At 50.4% G+C, this 13,263-nt stretch overlaps 3 protein-coding genes across 3 annotated transcripts; 2 read left to right on the top strand and 1 right to left on the bottom strand.

Annotated features, from left to right (window-relative positions):
• Positions 1-1,007: 1,007 nt before the first annotated feature.
• EMWEY_00043460 (dihydrolipoamide branched chain transacylase, E2 subunit, putative) lies at positions 1,008-5,354 on the top strand (the record flags this gene model as incomplete). Its single annotated transcript, XM_013482847.1, has 11 exons — positions 1,008-1,157; positions 1,687-1,938; positions 2,152-2,241; positions 2,520-2,681; positions 3,051-3,194; positions 3,448-3,576; positions 3,935-4,147; positions 4,248-4,382; positions 4,703-4,778; positions 4,978-5,185; positions 5,303-5,354. 11 exons carry the CDS (start codon positions 1,008-1,010, stop codon positions 5,352-5,354), a joined length of 1,611 nt encoding a protein of 536 aa, XP_013338301.1.
• Positions 5,355-6,898: 1,544 nt separating this feature from the next.
• EMWEY_00043450 (hypothetical protein, conserved) lies at positions 6,899-7,501 on the top strand (the record flags this gene model as incomplete). Its single annotated transcript, XM_013482846.1, has 1 exon — positions 6,899-7,501. One exon carries the CDS (start codon positions 6,899-6,901, stop codon positions 7,499-7,501), a length of 603 nt encoding a protein of 200 aa, XP_013338300.1.
• An 818-nt stretch (positions 7,502-8,319) lies between these two features.
• On the bottom strand, positions 8,320-12,471 carry EMWEY_00043440 (ATP-dependent DNA helicase, putative; the record flags this gene model as incomplete). Its single annotated transcript, XM_013482845.1, has 7 exons — positions 8,320-9,293; positions 9,648-9,672; positions 10,052-10,244; positions 10,381-10,464; positions 10,593-11,047; positions 11,479-11,573; positions 11,787-12,471. The coding sequence occupies 7 exons, from the start codon at positions 12,469-12,471 to the stop codon at positions 8,320-8,322; spliced, it is 2,511 nt and encodes an 836-aa protein (XP_013338299.1).
• Between the last annotated feature and the right edge of the window lie 792 nt (positions 12,472-13,263).

Below are 13,263 nucleotides of genomic sequence, written 5' to 3'. Positions count from 1 at the left end.
CATGCGCGTTTGCCAGTACGTTAGCTGGTTAAGGCTAAGCAAGTGTAAATCAGCTTCCTATAGAGCTCATGCACGCACAACAAGTGGAATTATGGTATGCTTGCCAGAGGGGTTTGTGCGGGAGCAGTAGATGCAACACAAACCCTTGCAGAATATGACTGGGCAACTCATGGAAATACCACTGTAGGTAGAAAGTTTTGAAACAGCCTTGTTGGTTTTCTTTCACTGATGAATGCCCCCCGCTTATATGCAGCTATTACAGCGCTAGATGCTCGTAAACCAATGCCGAGGCCACCGCGCGTCAGGACATAGGCTAGCAGCAGGTGCTCTGTCGTTGAAGCTTACACGCGTTAGAAAATAAAGAGGCTCAAAACTGTCCCAGTTCAGTGCTTTTCCTAGGGGAACAGACTTAGCATTTTTTGCAGTCCCACTGCGCAGTTTGAATTAGGCGACTACCCCTTGCCTCAACCCGAGTTAGAGGGGGCCCTCTGTAGCCTACTTGCACTATCAGACAGTACACTGTGCTGCCAGACACCGCGTTATTAAGGCGGTTCGGGGACAGAGAAATGCTTTTAGGACAAACTAAGACGAAAACGCCAGCAATATACGCAGGCGGCTGAGGCACCTCCAATGCACCCATACCATAGGTGGCGAGGGCAGAAGCTGAGACCTAACCGGCAACATGTGCTGGGCCCATGGCTATTGATTTGCGCATTAATGGATTAAGCATCAAAGAAAACAGGCTAATTAAAGTGGAAGCATTCGCTACTTAAGGGGAACCTTTGCAGAACAGCAGGCACACGACGCTATAGCGATCCAGTCGTGTACGCGAGCAAGTCCGGCAGGTCGGAGGCCCACAGAAGAATCGCTCTCCTTGGAATATATTTCATTTCTATCTTTGCTGCTCATAATCTTTAATGTAAATACACTTTGGGTTCAGAGGCGGTTACGCAGTTTATCGCGCGAGTCGCGGCGGGTTCCAGTGTCACTGCGCGTATAAATCAAGGATGGCATCTGTCGTTCGTTCTATGGGCCGACTGGCCGTGGCTACTTCATATTCCTCAAATGCTGGCGGCTTCAGCTCTTTTATCGCCCCGGCGGCTTTCGCGAGTGTCCGTCTCCCTCACCAGAGCCGCCCCAAGCTGCCTTCCTCTCGGGTAGGCGGTACACCCATAGGAAGCAGAGAATGGCAGGATGTGTGGATGAGCAGTACTGGGACATCCGTCGAAGTCTAAATTCTTGTTCATGCAACGGAATCGGGAAGCAATCGCTCGACTGTGAATCAGTATGCAACCTAGCGAGTTCTGCTGCTGCTGGGCACGGCGCTAAACGGCATGTATCGGCATTTTCCTCCGTTGCTGTATGCAGAACAAAGTTCACATGCCAGTTTAGTCTACACGACATGCTTGACGAGAATTGTAGAGTCTAGCGGGTAATGTGTTTGCATGTGCGTGCATGTATACACAATTCTTGGTTCGAGAGTAGCGAGAGTGGTTGCTGGTATTTTACAGAGGTAGAGCGCCAGCATATCAGCAGGCAGCTGCTGTCTTTACACGTGAAGGGTGCAGTATAAGTGCTATGGTTAAAGTGCATATTATGGGGTTGTTCTCCATACTGGAGGCTACGTGTCTCATGACTCATGCGGATTATGCTAGCAATACTGTATTAATGCGTATCTTGCATCAGGGCCTTTTCAGCATATCTCAGCCGCGGCACGGCATTGTCTGTTTCAAGCTTGCTGACATCGGAGAAGGTGCGCTGCACCCTTGTGTTGATAACAACAGGGCTCTTGGGCTGGGCATTATCAGACATTTTGCTGCCGCTGTCGCTGCTATTCTCATGCAGCGCCTTTCTGCCCTTGCGAATCATTACTTCCCAGGTATTGCATCGGTGGAATTAACAAAATGGTACAAGAAGGAGGGAGACACTGTGGAGGAGGTACGTGAGGCGACTTGAGCAAACAAGCGCATATATATGACCGATGAGAAAGGGACGACAGACGCGTCTGGCCCTTCCTTTTTTGTGGGTTGTAAAGAAAATATCATTTGCCTTTTTACATAAAGCTGGTTAGGCTGGCGATAATGCAGCACCAAAGTAGCAGTAATGCCCTGCTGAGCATCTAATAGAAGCGATGTTGCTTCTGAAACGCAGATGGAAGAAGTATGCGAAGTACAATCAGATAAAGCGGCAGTCGAAATCACCAGTCGTTATTCCGGGAAGATCGTGAAACTGTATGCTCAGGTACGTGTCTGTTGAATGCATTAGGCGACAGAAGGTTTTTCAAATGCCTTTTTTAATGTTCAGTGTTTGGGGTGTTGGGGTTTAGGGTTTCATGTTTATATAGTGCATTGACGGGTTTTGGTGCTCGCTGGCCAAACAGCAACGAAGATGATTTGCACACAGTGCCTGCACAAGTGGCAGATAAAGCTGGAGGGAGGTTCTCTATTAGTGCAAATTATAGAGGGGAAAAAGGGTCTCACGACGCGTGTAGTGGTATGTATCGTCATTATTGACTTCAGGAAGGCGAAACGGTTAAAGTAGGGGGGCCTTTAGTCGACATTGACTCGCCAGATGTCGAAGACACACAGGCACAACAGAGTTCTGCCCCTCCATCTTCTGATTCCGAGCATGCGGCGATTAGTCAACAACAGGAGCAAACGACAGCAGCGCCTTCTAGTAAGGTAAGGATTTGGGTGCGCAGTGGAGCGTGAGTGCACCATTTGCACGCATCCTTTTATCCACAGCTCAGTGTGTTTATGATGCATAATTTATAGGCATACATTCGGAAAGCCACAACGGTTTGCTACGTTTGTCATTACGCCTAGTCCCCCTCACAGGGAAAATCTCTTGTTAATGCCGGCGGATATTTTGACCGTAGTTGTGTTAATTTGCAATCTCTAAAGGCTGGCGGCTTCGTTGTTGCAGCTCATTGCCGCTTGGCTGTAGCGCTGTGAAGAGCGTTTAGTATGTGTTTAGCCGTGGGCTCTCCCTGCCTTGCTGTTTCTAAACTTGTCCAGGTTGAAAGCAATGCTGCTTATTAATCTGTACAGGGAGGAGAGGCCCTGGCGTCTCCCGCTGTGCGCCGACTAGCGAAAGAGAAAGGCGTCGATTTGGATAAGGTGAAGGGCACCGGTGCGCGCGGGGCTATTACAAAAGACGACATTTTGAACTACCTATCTTCCGAAACATCGACTGTATGACTTAAGAAATGGATCACGATAGCAGCCTCATACATGTGTAGCTGCCAACATCCAGGAGGATCCATGCGGTTGCCATTACAGTTCTTGTTTCCAGACGAGAAAAATGTGCCGAGAGTCTCATATGCTGTCTGGTGTGATTGCCTGTCGTTAAGTTAGTAGAATGCAGCGGGGAGGCCCGACAAGAAAACACATGTGACATATCTTCTTAAGGACGAAGCGAGCGATCTGTGATATTGTGCGGCTGCAGGGGACGCAGGGGCATTCAGCAGAGTCGCAGCAGGGGCATTCAGCAGAGTCGCAGCAACCGAAGACCTCGCAGGGACGTCGAGCCGACCGAGAGGTCCAGCTGCAGGGCTTTTCAAAGGCCATGGTCAAGGTGGGAATTTTGGTGCCCCTTTTCCTTGTCTCAGTATCTGCTGCTTCTGTACGGCCTGCTTTTATGCGTGTGCTTATACATATACATCTATATTATGCAGTGCACAGTGTGCTGCGTTGTTCCATATACACAGCGGTTGCAACCGTATATATGTAAGTGCCTTGGGTGCGTCTGGTATTTTTGTCGAATGGAAGCAAATAGAAAGCAGCGGGGAACCAATCAGGCTACGGTGTTGTTAGCGCTGTTGCCACTGCCCAGGCTGGAGAATTGCTTCCGCTGTTGCTGTGTTGGGAGGCCTTAATTTCGTTGTGCTTTTACTTGAACTTGTGCTGTGGTGCGTGGATTTATGCTGGTTTAGTCCATGACAGAATCTTTGAAAGTGCCGCACATGAACATCGGCGACGAGTACGACGTGACGCGCTTGAGCGAAGTTCGCCGTGTGTTGAACGACGAACTGGCTTCCCAAGGTGTCAGGATTTCTCTCACTGCCTTCTTAATAAAAGCGATGAGCATCGCGATGAACGAATACCCCATTGTTAATTCGAAGTTCAACACGCAGACTCAAAACTCGGTGAGGAAGTTAGCAGCACCGTGTCTCGGTGAGGAAGCTAACAACATCTTGTCTATCGTGTTGAGAAGGGCGTTTTAAGGTCCGTGCATTTTTGCCTCAGTACACGGAATTCGGCAGTCATAATGTCAGCGTCGCGATCGATTCACCCGGCGGGTTGGTTGTTCCCTGCGTAAAGAACGTTCAAGATCTGACCATTGTTGAAATTCAGAAAGAACTCATCCGCCTTCAGGGCCTTGTAAGTTAGGAAATGGCGGCAGTTATTGAGCAACGGCAAATAATCAGTTGTACCCATGTACGCAGCATAGAGCAGTAAAGCACCTTTCTGTTTATGTAGCAACATGAAGGGAGACCTTTCATAAAATTGAGAGAACTGTATAGGTACACGGCGTTGTGGGTTGTTCGATTGTGTACATCTATGGTGAACTTTTAGTCTTCATGTCTCCACGTTAACACAAATGTAATGAAGATTCAAACTTCGGCTACGTCTACAGGAAAACGGGTTTGCAGGACAAAGATCGTAAGACGGTTTGTTGTGCGCTTTCGTGCTGTTTCCAGGCAAGGGCAAATCGCCTTTCCCCTTCTGACTTGGCAGGAGGCACAATCGCCTTGTCCAACGTGGGCGTCATTTCAGGTACTGCAGTTGGAGGCGGCTCTGGATGCGACTGAAGTTGGTTATGCTGCTGTGCCACACTGACAGCGTGCCTGAAAGTTGATTGTTCAGGGGTTGGGGTTCACGACGAACACGCGGTTACAACACAAAACTCATCGCCGTTTTCCGGCTCGGTTGATTCAGTTTTGAAATATTTTGTTCTGTTGTGTTGCCATTCAAGGGACATATATTCACCCCTTACTTTTCGACGGTCAAGCAGTGATAGTGGGGGTTGGCCGCGTGCAACAGCTTCCGCGTTTTGTGAGTTGCGAGAACACGGCGGGCGGCGGCAGCAGCACTGCATTGGTATCTCGGGATATAATCAACTGTAGTTTCTCAGCTGACCACCGGCATTGCGACGGCGCCACCATTACGCGATTTAGCAAGAGGTAGGGGCGGAGCTATGTTCAAGGCAGTGCACCCTCTTTTAGACTAATGCATGTTCTGTTTTTGAGGCGGTGACTGCACCGTTGTTGTGTTCGTTTATCCGCATGTGGGTGGCTCAGCATCAAGACGCTTTTGGAGAACCCAGAGCTGATGCTCGTGCACCTGAAGTGATCGAGCGATATAAATCTTTCTTCCACAGCGTGTTACCCTGGTATTCTCGAAGATGAACATCTGGTCCCACGCATACAAGCGCGACACTCTCGCAAGGATGATGCGATGGTTACAGCGAAGCAAAGCCCGCATTCCTGCGGCCACCTGCGGCACCAACCTGGCGCCACCGTCATCACCGAAAAGCACGCGTGCACGTAATGCATGCGCTAACATAATTGATGATAAATCCGTGCATGTATGATCTTCATGCCCGCGTGCGCGTATCGGTGATAAATACATGCCAGCCGCATGCAAACATAGCATGCATACATGCATTCCACCGTTTGATTATCCAGCTCTTCGTCAGCGACACCAGCGTTTCTGGTGGGTCGCATGCTGGACACACACTAATTGTGTCCAGTATGTTAATAACCCGGTCTGTTGAGGCACTTCACTTAAGCATTCTTAATGACTTTGAAATGCAGAAACGTGTGGATACTTCGGACTCAAGCAACCCAGCGCTGCACGCGAACATACGTAGCTTGGCCGATCAGTGAAGAGGGGGGAGTTGGTCATAAGTGTTCTTTACGCACAGGAATTACCGTCTGTGTGTGTGTGGATCTAGCTGGCGGTGCACCTGGAGCTACCATTACATTCTGTAATTATATTTAGTCAATAGCCTTGCGATCAGATTCTCGACGAATGGCGTGAACTGCACGAGGGGAGCTGAGAAGGGTACACCAATTGTAGAAAGCAACTGGCCGCACATTGAAACATTCTACTTTATATTTATTTCCAATGTTGCGTTGCCCTCCTAGGACGCAGAATTTCACCCGCACACGCAGCACACCTACAACGCCAACATGTGGTACCACCGTGTGCAATGTAGCTGCTGACTCGAGTTCCAGGAATCCGTCAGAAGGGGTAGGTTCCTTGTTGCTTCCTCTAAGAATATGCGAACAGTTACACGAATTAAATGCTTCTCACTTGTACTTCTTAATTTGTATAGCCTTTAAAAGGGACCTTGCAGTAATGGGAGAGGAATCAAAAAGCAGCGGCCTGTAGACACGCCGTGGTACCTGGGCGGGGCGTCCGTCCGTACGCGGTGAGGTAATGTTTATCAGCAAAACTACGGAATGAAATTCGACTCGATCCCCACATTAGTGGTTCATCATCATTTAATATCTTATTATTGGATAAAATGCGCGTATTGTAGCTGTTTAGAACTGAGAACACACAGTGAGGCCGCCGGTGCAGTGGGGCATCGGGGCCTAGCGCGGTTCAAGGGCTGTTGTGGGTTGACTGAGCCCAGTCAACCCTATCCTGGAGGTGTAAATTCATCTGACTGGGCATGAAACAGTCAGGAAATCTTTCCCATTTTCGTGGCAAATCACGAGATGAGCCCTCACCAAATGGTTGCCTCTCTTGCACGTGCCATGCCAGTGGTTCTGGTCCGGTTCCGAGCTGTTTTCTCCTCGTCTTCGCTTGTTTAGGTACATTTTCCCCGATTTCTGTCACTTTTCACATTATATTAATTAATTTTGGCAATCATATTACATAAGACCATGCAGCGCGTGAGTGCCCATGGCCATCCAGCAGGCCGCACTGGATTATCCGCCTCCCTCCATTCGACTGCCGCCCCTACCTCGGGGTTTTTTGGGCCCAATGCTCAACCGCAGTCGCGTGGAGGCCTTGTCATGGTGCAGGGAGCTCCCACAGGGGTCCCTGTAGTGGCATCTATGGGTCAGGGACCCCCAACAATGCATGCAGATGCCTTCTCCGAACGCCCAGCAACGGCAAGATCTGCAAGTGGGAGCTTGAGGACCAGTGTGAACGCGAATGCGATTACAAGCGGCCCACCTACAGCAGCAGCAACCATAACAACGGCGGAAACTCCAAGGCTACCTCAGAGTGCCCCTCTGGCGATGCCGGTGGCTGTGCTGCCGCAGCGGGTTCCTTCTAGACGGGGAGAGGTACCGATAGCCCCCCGGGAAGAAGTGGGAGCCCTTCTGCCGGAATTTCAGTTTACCGACAGGCCCTCGTGGCTGCGGCGTGCGCTGGTTATCCTTATTATGGCATGTGTCTCCCCCTCTCTTCTTAAGGAGGATCCTTTTCCTCCTCTCAGGCAGATTATCTCGAGACAAGCCCCTTTTCGCGGAGGCGGCTAGTCGAGCAAATGACAAAATGTATAAACACGAGCTCCTGTGGGGATTCTCCGAAGTCTTCGCATGAATGGGTGGAAGAAAGCGCTTGACTGGCCTCCTGCAGTCCAACACTGTGACTACGTATGCTCCGGTGTACGCACACGTGTATACGCCTACAAGTAAATGAGATATAATGCATATTTTTGCTTGGCCCAAGTGGGGGGTTAGATGCTGTGTTGCACAATTCGCCAGGACAATCATTCTGCGCATATGGTGTGTACGCAGATCTGACGGTACATGCATATGTACAGATGAGTATACATCGAAATGCGTGCATTCACTTTTCGAATATATCTATGTTCAAAAGTAGCAGTTGGCGGGCCTGTACACATATTGGGCGCTTTTTTGCATAGAGTCAACCTGCACATTGCATCAGCCTTTCGGGTGATTGTCGCCCCAAGGCCAAGTAAGCAGTGGGAGGGAGGACCCGCGGGAGCCCTTTGCTTTCGAGGGACCCTTACGGGGGTTCGACGCTGCTGAACTGACTTTTTGCGTAAAAGAAGATGGTGATACTTGTGTTCCCACTGTCCTCGTTCTGCTGCTGACAAACCAACAACGGGAGGTGATTCGCAGTCAAACAACTGCATGCGAAGGGATGCTTAGATGATGTTAAGTGCATTGACACGCCGTCGCAGCTTCTGTTTCTGCCCTTGCTGCTGCTCCATCGACTGTTTATCAACAGTCAACGCCACAGCAGCCGCAACAATGGCAGCCGCAATTATAGCAGCAACAACAGCAGCAGCGGGTGCAGCACAGACCGAATGAGGAGCTGCGCTGCAGCATTATGGTGATGGACGACTGCGCTGCAACCCGAGGGGGCGGCAGAGGCCCAGGGTTTTGAGGGGCCTTTTTACTGCTGGTGCTGTTGTTGCTGCCGCTGGAAGGTTCGTTTTCGTTGATGATGTTGACAGCGATGTATCTTTGCTAGCCCTACTCGCGGACCGGAATTCAGCAAAGAGCGCATGGTGTTTCTTGCTGCAGCTGTTGTTGCTGCTGTTGCTGCATCTGCTTTCGTGCTGCTGCTCGCGTCTCTCCAGCTCCTGCATGACGGCAGAGAGCCCCTTCTTGCGGACGCTTTCAGGGATCGACTGTCTTGGGGTTGCTGTGGGATTCTTGTATACCACGCGGCCTCCTCCCTGCCTTCCCCACTCGCTGTGGGCACCCCCGCGACGTCGGGCCCCCCCGCATGGGCCCCTCCAGGGGCTAGCTCCATCTGCATCTGGGTATTCTTGCCTTTCGATTTCTAGAGTAGCCAAGGGCGCATCTGCTGTATCTTCCCAGGACCCGTGGCGTACTGAAGGAGCAGCAGCAACCGTTGCCTCCATCTTGCTGAGGAGGACGGAGCGGCGAAGGGCTGCTGCCGGGTTGCTGCAGTTGTCGCAGCAGCGTACAGCCCCTGCTGCAGCCGCAGCAGGGACTATAGGCTGCTGAGACGTACCAGTAGCAGCTGCGTTGTAGGCTTCGCCAAATTGCTGCAGCAGGTACTTCCTCCTGCAGTCAACCAGCCGGCAGTAAGACAGGCATGCCTTTAGCTTTTGCAGCAGTCGTTCTTGCTGCTCTGCTGTTTCTCTCTTGAGCTGTTGTAGGTCCTTCGCGGGGCGACCGGCAGCAGCAGCAGCCGCTGCTGCTTTCAGCTGCTGCTCCCGCTGCTGCTGCAGCACAAACTGTAACAACTTGTAGTCCGATGGGGAAAAGTACAAAATGCTCCGAGCAGCTAGGCCGTCTCGTCCGGCTCTTCCTGACTCTTGGTAGAAAGCTGTACAGACACCGTACCGAACCCTAGCAGCCTCAACCTCCTAGTGAGTCTTATTATTCTCACCCACCTATAACGTCTTAAATCTTAAGCCCTCGACAAGTGGGTTCTAAAGGCATAGATAGATACAGTTAACTGGTTTTTGCATCGTCTCGGGTTTAGGCTTGGATAACTTGCCTTCTATAGTTTTGGTCATGGAGAAGTGTACGACGAAGCGGACGTGGGGGTTGTCGACTCCGAGGCCAAAGGCGACGGTGGCAACCAAAACCCTGAACCCTAAGCCCTCAGACCAACGACTCTGAAGGATTTTGCGGCTCTTCTCCGGGAGACCCGCGTGGTAAGCAGCAGAAGATATACCATGGCGGTTTAAGTAGGCGGCCAGCTGAGCACACAATGCACAAAAATGACGGCAAAAACACTATCTGCAACGAACGACCTACACAATAATACAAAACAGAAGCAACTAGGAAAACACAGACACCTGGGAATCACAAATATATATAAAGACAAAGACTAAAAGAACAGCGGAAAAAAGCAAGAAATGGAAAGAAGCAGGCGAGAAGAGACAATGGGTGTACACCACACAGCAGACACAGTACGCAGCAAACATAGGCAGAGAGGCAAAGGCTAATGGAGAGGGAGACGCAAAGGCAAAGAGGGACGGAGACAGTGGGGAATCCGAAGGAGGGGAAACTGCACGGTTGTGGGTTGGCGTATTTATAGATGGTTTAGGGCTTGGTGGTTGTGTGTTGGAGCCTTACGGCATCGCAATCTGTCTTTTTGAGACAATAGACAATGCCGAGGTCGTCTTTGTGGTTTGTTTTGATTTCCTGTGCAAGGTCTGCTGCAGCTAACTCCGTCTCTTCTTCTCTGTCCATACACCCAAACGCTGCCTCCTCCCCCACCTCCCCCTGCGGCAGCCCCTTAAGCCTCACTTCATAATAAATGTTTGGCCTTTGGAAAGGAGAGCAACAAAACGAAAGAGAACAAAATAGGGCAAACCAAGCAAAAAGGGAACACAGAGCGGTACAACATACAACTGACAAAAGCGGGAGAAAGGGAACATGTCAAACGCACAGCATAACCATACCACACAACGAACCCCAGAAGCACATGAAGGAAAGAAGAAAACATCCGGAAAATAACAACACCGAACCAAATGGAAGAAAGAAGGCTACGAGCACAAAACGACAACAGCAGTAAACAACAATAAAAACAAGTGCCGGTAAATGCACAAAAGGTAATAAATAGAGAGACAACGGCAGGGGGGAAAGGAGGAAAACTACACAGGCAGAGACCCACCTGTTGAAGGACAAACGAACAAGAGTAGGATCCTTTAGCTCCAAGCTGCTACAGATGTCTCTCTGTACAGCTGTTGTTGCTGTTGCCGTACAAGCCAACACCGGCGTGTGCGGCAGCAAACGCCGCAGCAAACCCAAACGCCTGGTAGTAGCAGCAGCGGCAGCATCCACACGCAGGCTACCATAAAACACAACATGCGGGAAAGCAGCAGTAGTTGCAAGAGCAGCAGCAACAACATTCGAAGCACCAGACGTAGCAGCAACAGGAGCAGCTTGCCTGTAGCTGGCTCTGAAGTCATGTCCCCAAGAGGAAATGCAGTGCGCCTCGTCGACAGCCACGAGTGCCACGCCAGCACCCCCTTCAGCTCCCTGCTGTTGCTGCTGCTTCTGTTGCTGATGCTGCTGGCTCTGCCCATTCTTTTGTAATTTCTGCAGCTCCAGCTGCCGCAACACATCCTGGAAGGAGGACGTAGCAATTTGCTCAGGTGTAACAAATAAAAATTTTATGGGACCCGTTGTCTGTTGCTGCTGTTGCTGCTGCTGTTGCTGTTGTTGCTGCTGCTGCTGTTGTTGCTGCTGATGTTGCTTGGGGTTGAGGAGACTGGCGATGATTTCTTGTCTTTGTTTTGGGCTTAGGGTAGAATTCAAACAAAACGCCGACAGACCCCGGGCGCGCAGACGCCGAAGCTGCAGCAGCAAAAAACACTTTTTGGTCGTTGCTGCTGCCGTAGGAGGCTAGAACTGCATGATGGTGCTGCTGCTCTTTTATTCCCCATTTTCTGTCTCGGCCGCTGTTGGACGGTTTCTGCTTTCTGCCATTCTATTTGGCTATTTCTGATTTTCTAACCCCTACAGCAAACCCTAAGCCCTTAACGCTAAACCCTGACCTGGTCCTCAATAAGGGCGATGAGCGGCGAGACAATCAGCACGATCCCCTCCAAAAGCAACCCCGGCAGCATATATGTTAAAGACTTTCCTCCCCCTGTGTCCCAGCAAACAAGCATCCAAAGTGCTAGGGTTGAGGGTCTGATGTTAAGGGTAAAGAGTTTGGGGTTTAGGGTTCACGCGACAAAAGCAGCGTCATATCCTCTTCCTGCTGAAGAGGCTACAGGCTCCCTCTGCATCAAAGCCCTGTCCTTAACCCAAAACACAAGACCGTATAGGTCAAACCTTAAACGCTAAACACTAGACTGACCCGTTGGCATTATAACGAGGGCATCTTTCCCCCTTAGCACCGCCCGCACGGCTTGTTCCTGCCCTTCTCTAAATTCTGTAAACCCCCAAACTCTCTTTAGGGTGGCTCGAAGAGGGCACAACGGCAAAGAGTCTTCCTCTCCTTCATCTTCTACATCTACTACCACTGGGAATCCTTCATGGGCTGCAGCAGCAGCAGTACCAGTAGCAGCAGCAGCACCCGAAGCTGCTGCTCTTGCTGCTGCCGGTGCTCCTGCTGCTGCTTGAGAGGCGCGAGACTCAGCTGCGCTGGTAGCTGCTTTGTTTGTAGGCCCTTTACCAGCAGCAATATCTAATGCCGCTTTCGATACTGCTGCAGCCTTGCTGTTGCTCATGCTGCTGCCTGCTGTTGCTGCTGCTCCACAGGGAGCAGCAGCTACAGCAGTCGAAGACGGCAATTCAGGAGCTTTGGTGCTCACTTCGGTTGAACTGAAGCCAGAGGCATTCAAAGTCGAAGCCGGGGCAAAGGGACTCTTGGACTTGAGCAGCAAAGTATTGCGGCTGCTGCTGCTGCTGTTGCTGCTGCTGGCAGGAAGGAGGTCAGTTCCCTTAGGCTGCAGCGTTGACTTCAACAGCGCGCACTTCTTCTGCTTCTTCAAGGGAGGCGGCCCAGTAGAGGCTAGGATCCCGTCAGTGGTGGACTCCATTTTCTGTTGCACCTGTTGCTTTTACGGCAGTAGCATGCAATGCGCCGCTTTGCTGCAGCTGATCATGCTGCTGCAGCAAAACTAGCAGCTTCCGCTGCACCTTGTGCAGCTTCTGCTGCACTTGCAGCAGCTGCTGCTGCACCTGCAGCAGCTGTATGGATCTCCGTGTCTCTCACCGCGTACAACAGAAAGACGTGTGAATAGGTTCGTATTGAAAGGGGCCCCCCGGGCTGCAGCACAGCTGCGGCGGCTGTTTGTTTGCGTTACCCTCGGAGTTGCGTCAGCCAATTAATAATTTAAAACAGTTGTTTCATTATTGATGCAAAAGAAAGGGGGAAGGAAGATGGTGTGCACCGCCGGGGCCGACGTCGTGAGGCCCCCCAGGGGCCCCTCCAAGCGGTGGTCGTTGTCTGTCTGTTATATCCTCTGTTTCCATTGCATTAAAATAAATTATCATTAAAAGTATGTTTTATTAAGGGCATTAAGCATATTAGAATGTAATATTTATGTTATATTTTTTCCGTTATTTCGGGTTTTTGAGGTTTTCCTACAGGTTGAAGCGATCCTTCTGAAGTGAAACAAACACACTCACTGTTAACAAATTCAGTAATTAAAGCACTTTAGTACTAGCGCCAATGAAAAATTTGTATTTGTGAATGCACGAAGACAACTGCTTTCGTACTGTGAAGTATTGTTTTTATGGGTGCAAACAACATTTGTTATTTTGCATATACATCACCAGCGGAGACTATATATATATATATATATATATATTGTTTCCACCAGGAGAGA

The sequence above is a fragment of the Eimeria maxima genome, genomic scaffold (assembly GCF_000499605.1).
Source record: "Eimeria maxima Weybridge genomic scaffold, Emw_scaff802, whole genome shotgun sequence".
In the NCBI taxonomy this organism is placed as follows: Eukaryota; Apicomplexa; class Conoidasida; order Eucoccidiorida; family Eimeriidae; genus Eimeria; species Eimeria maxima.
This window is presented reverse-complemented; position numbering and strand designations above follow the sequence as displayed.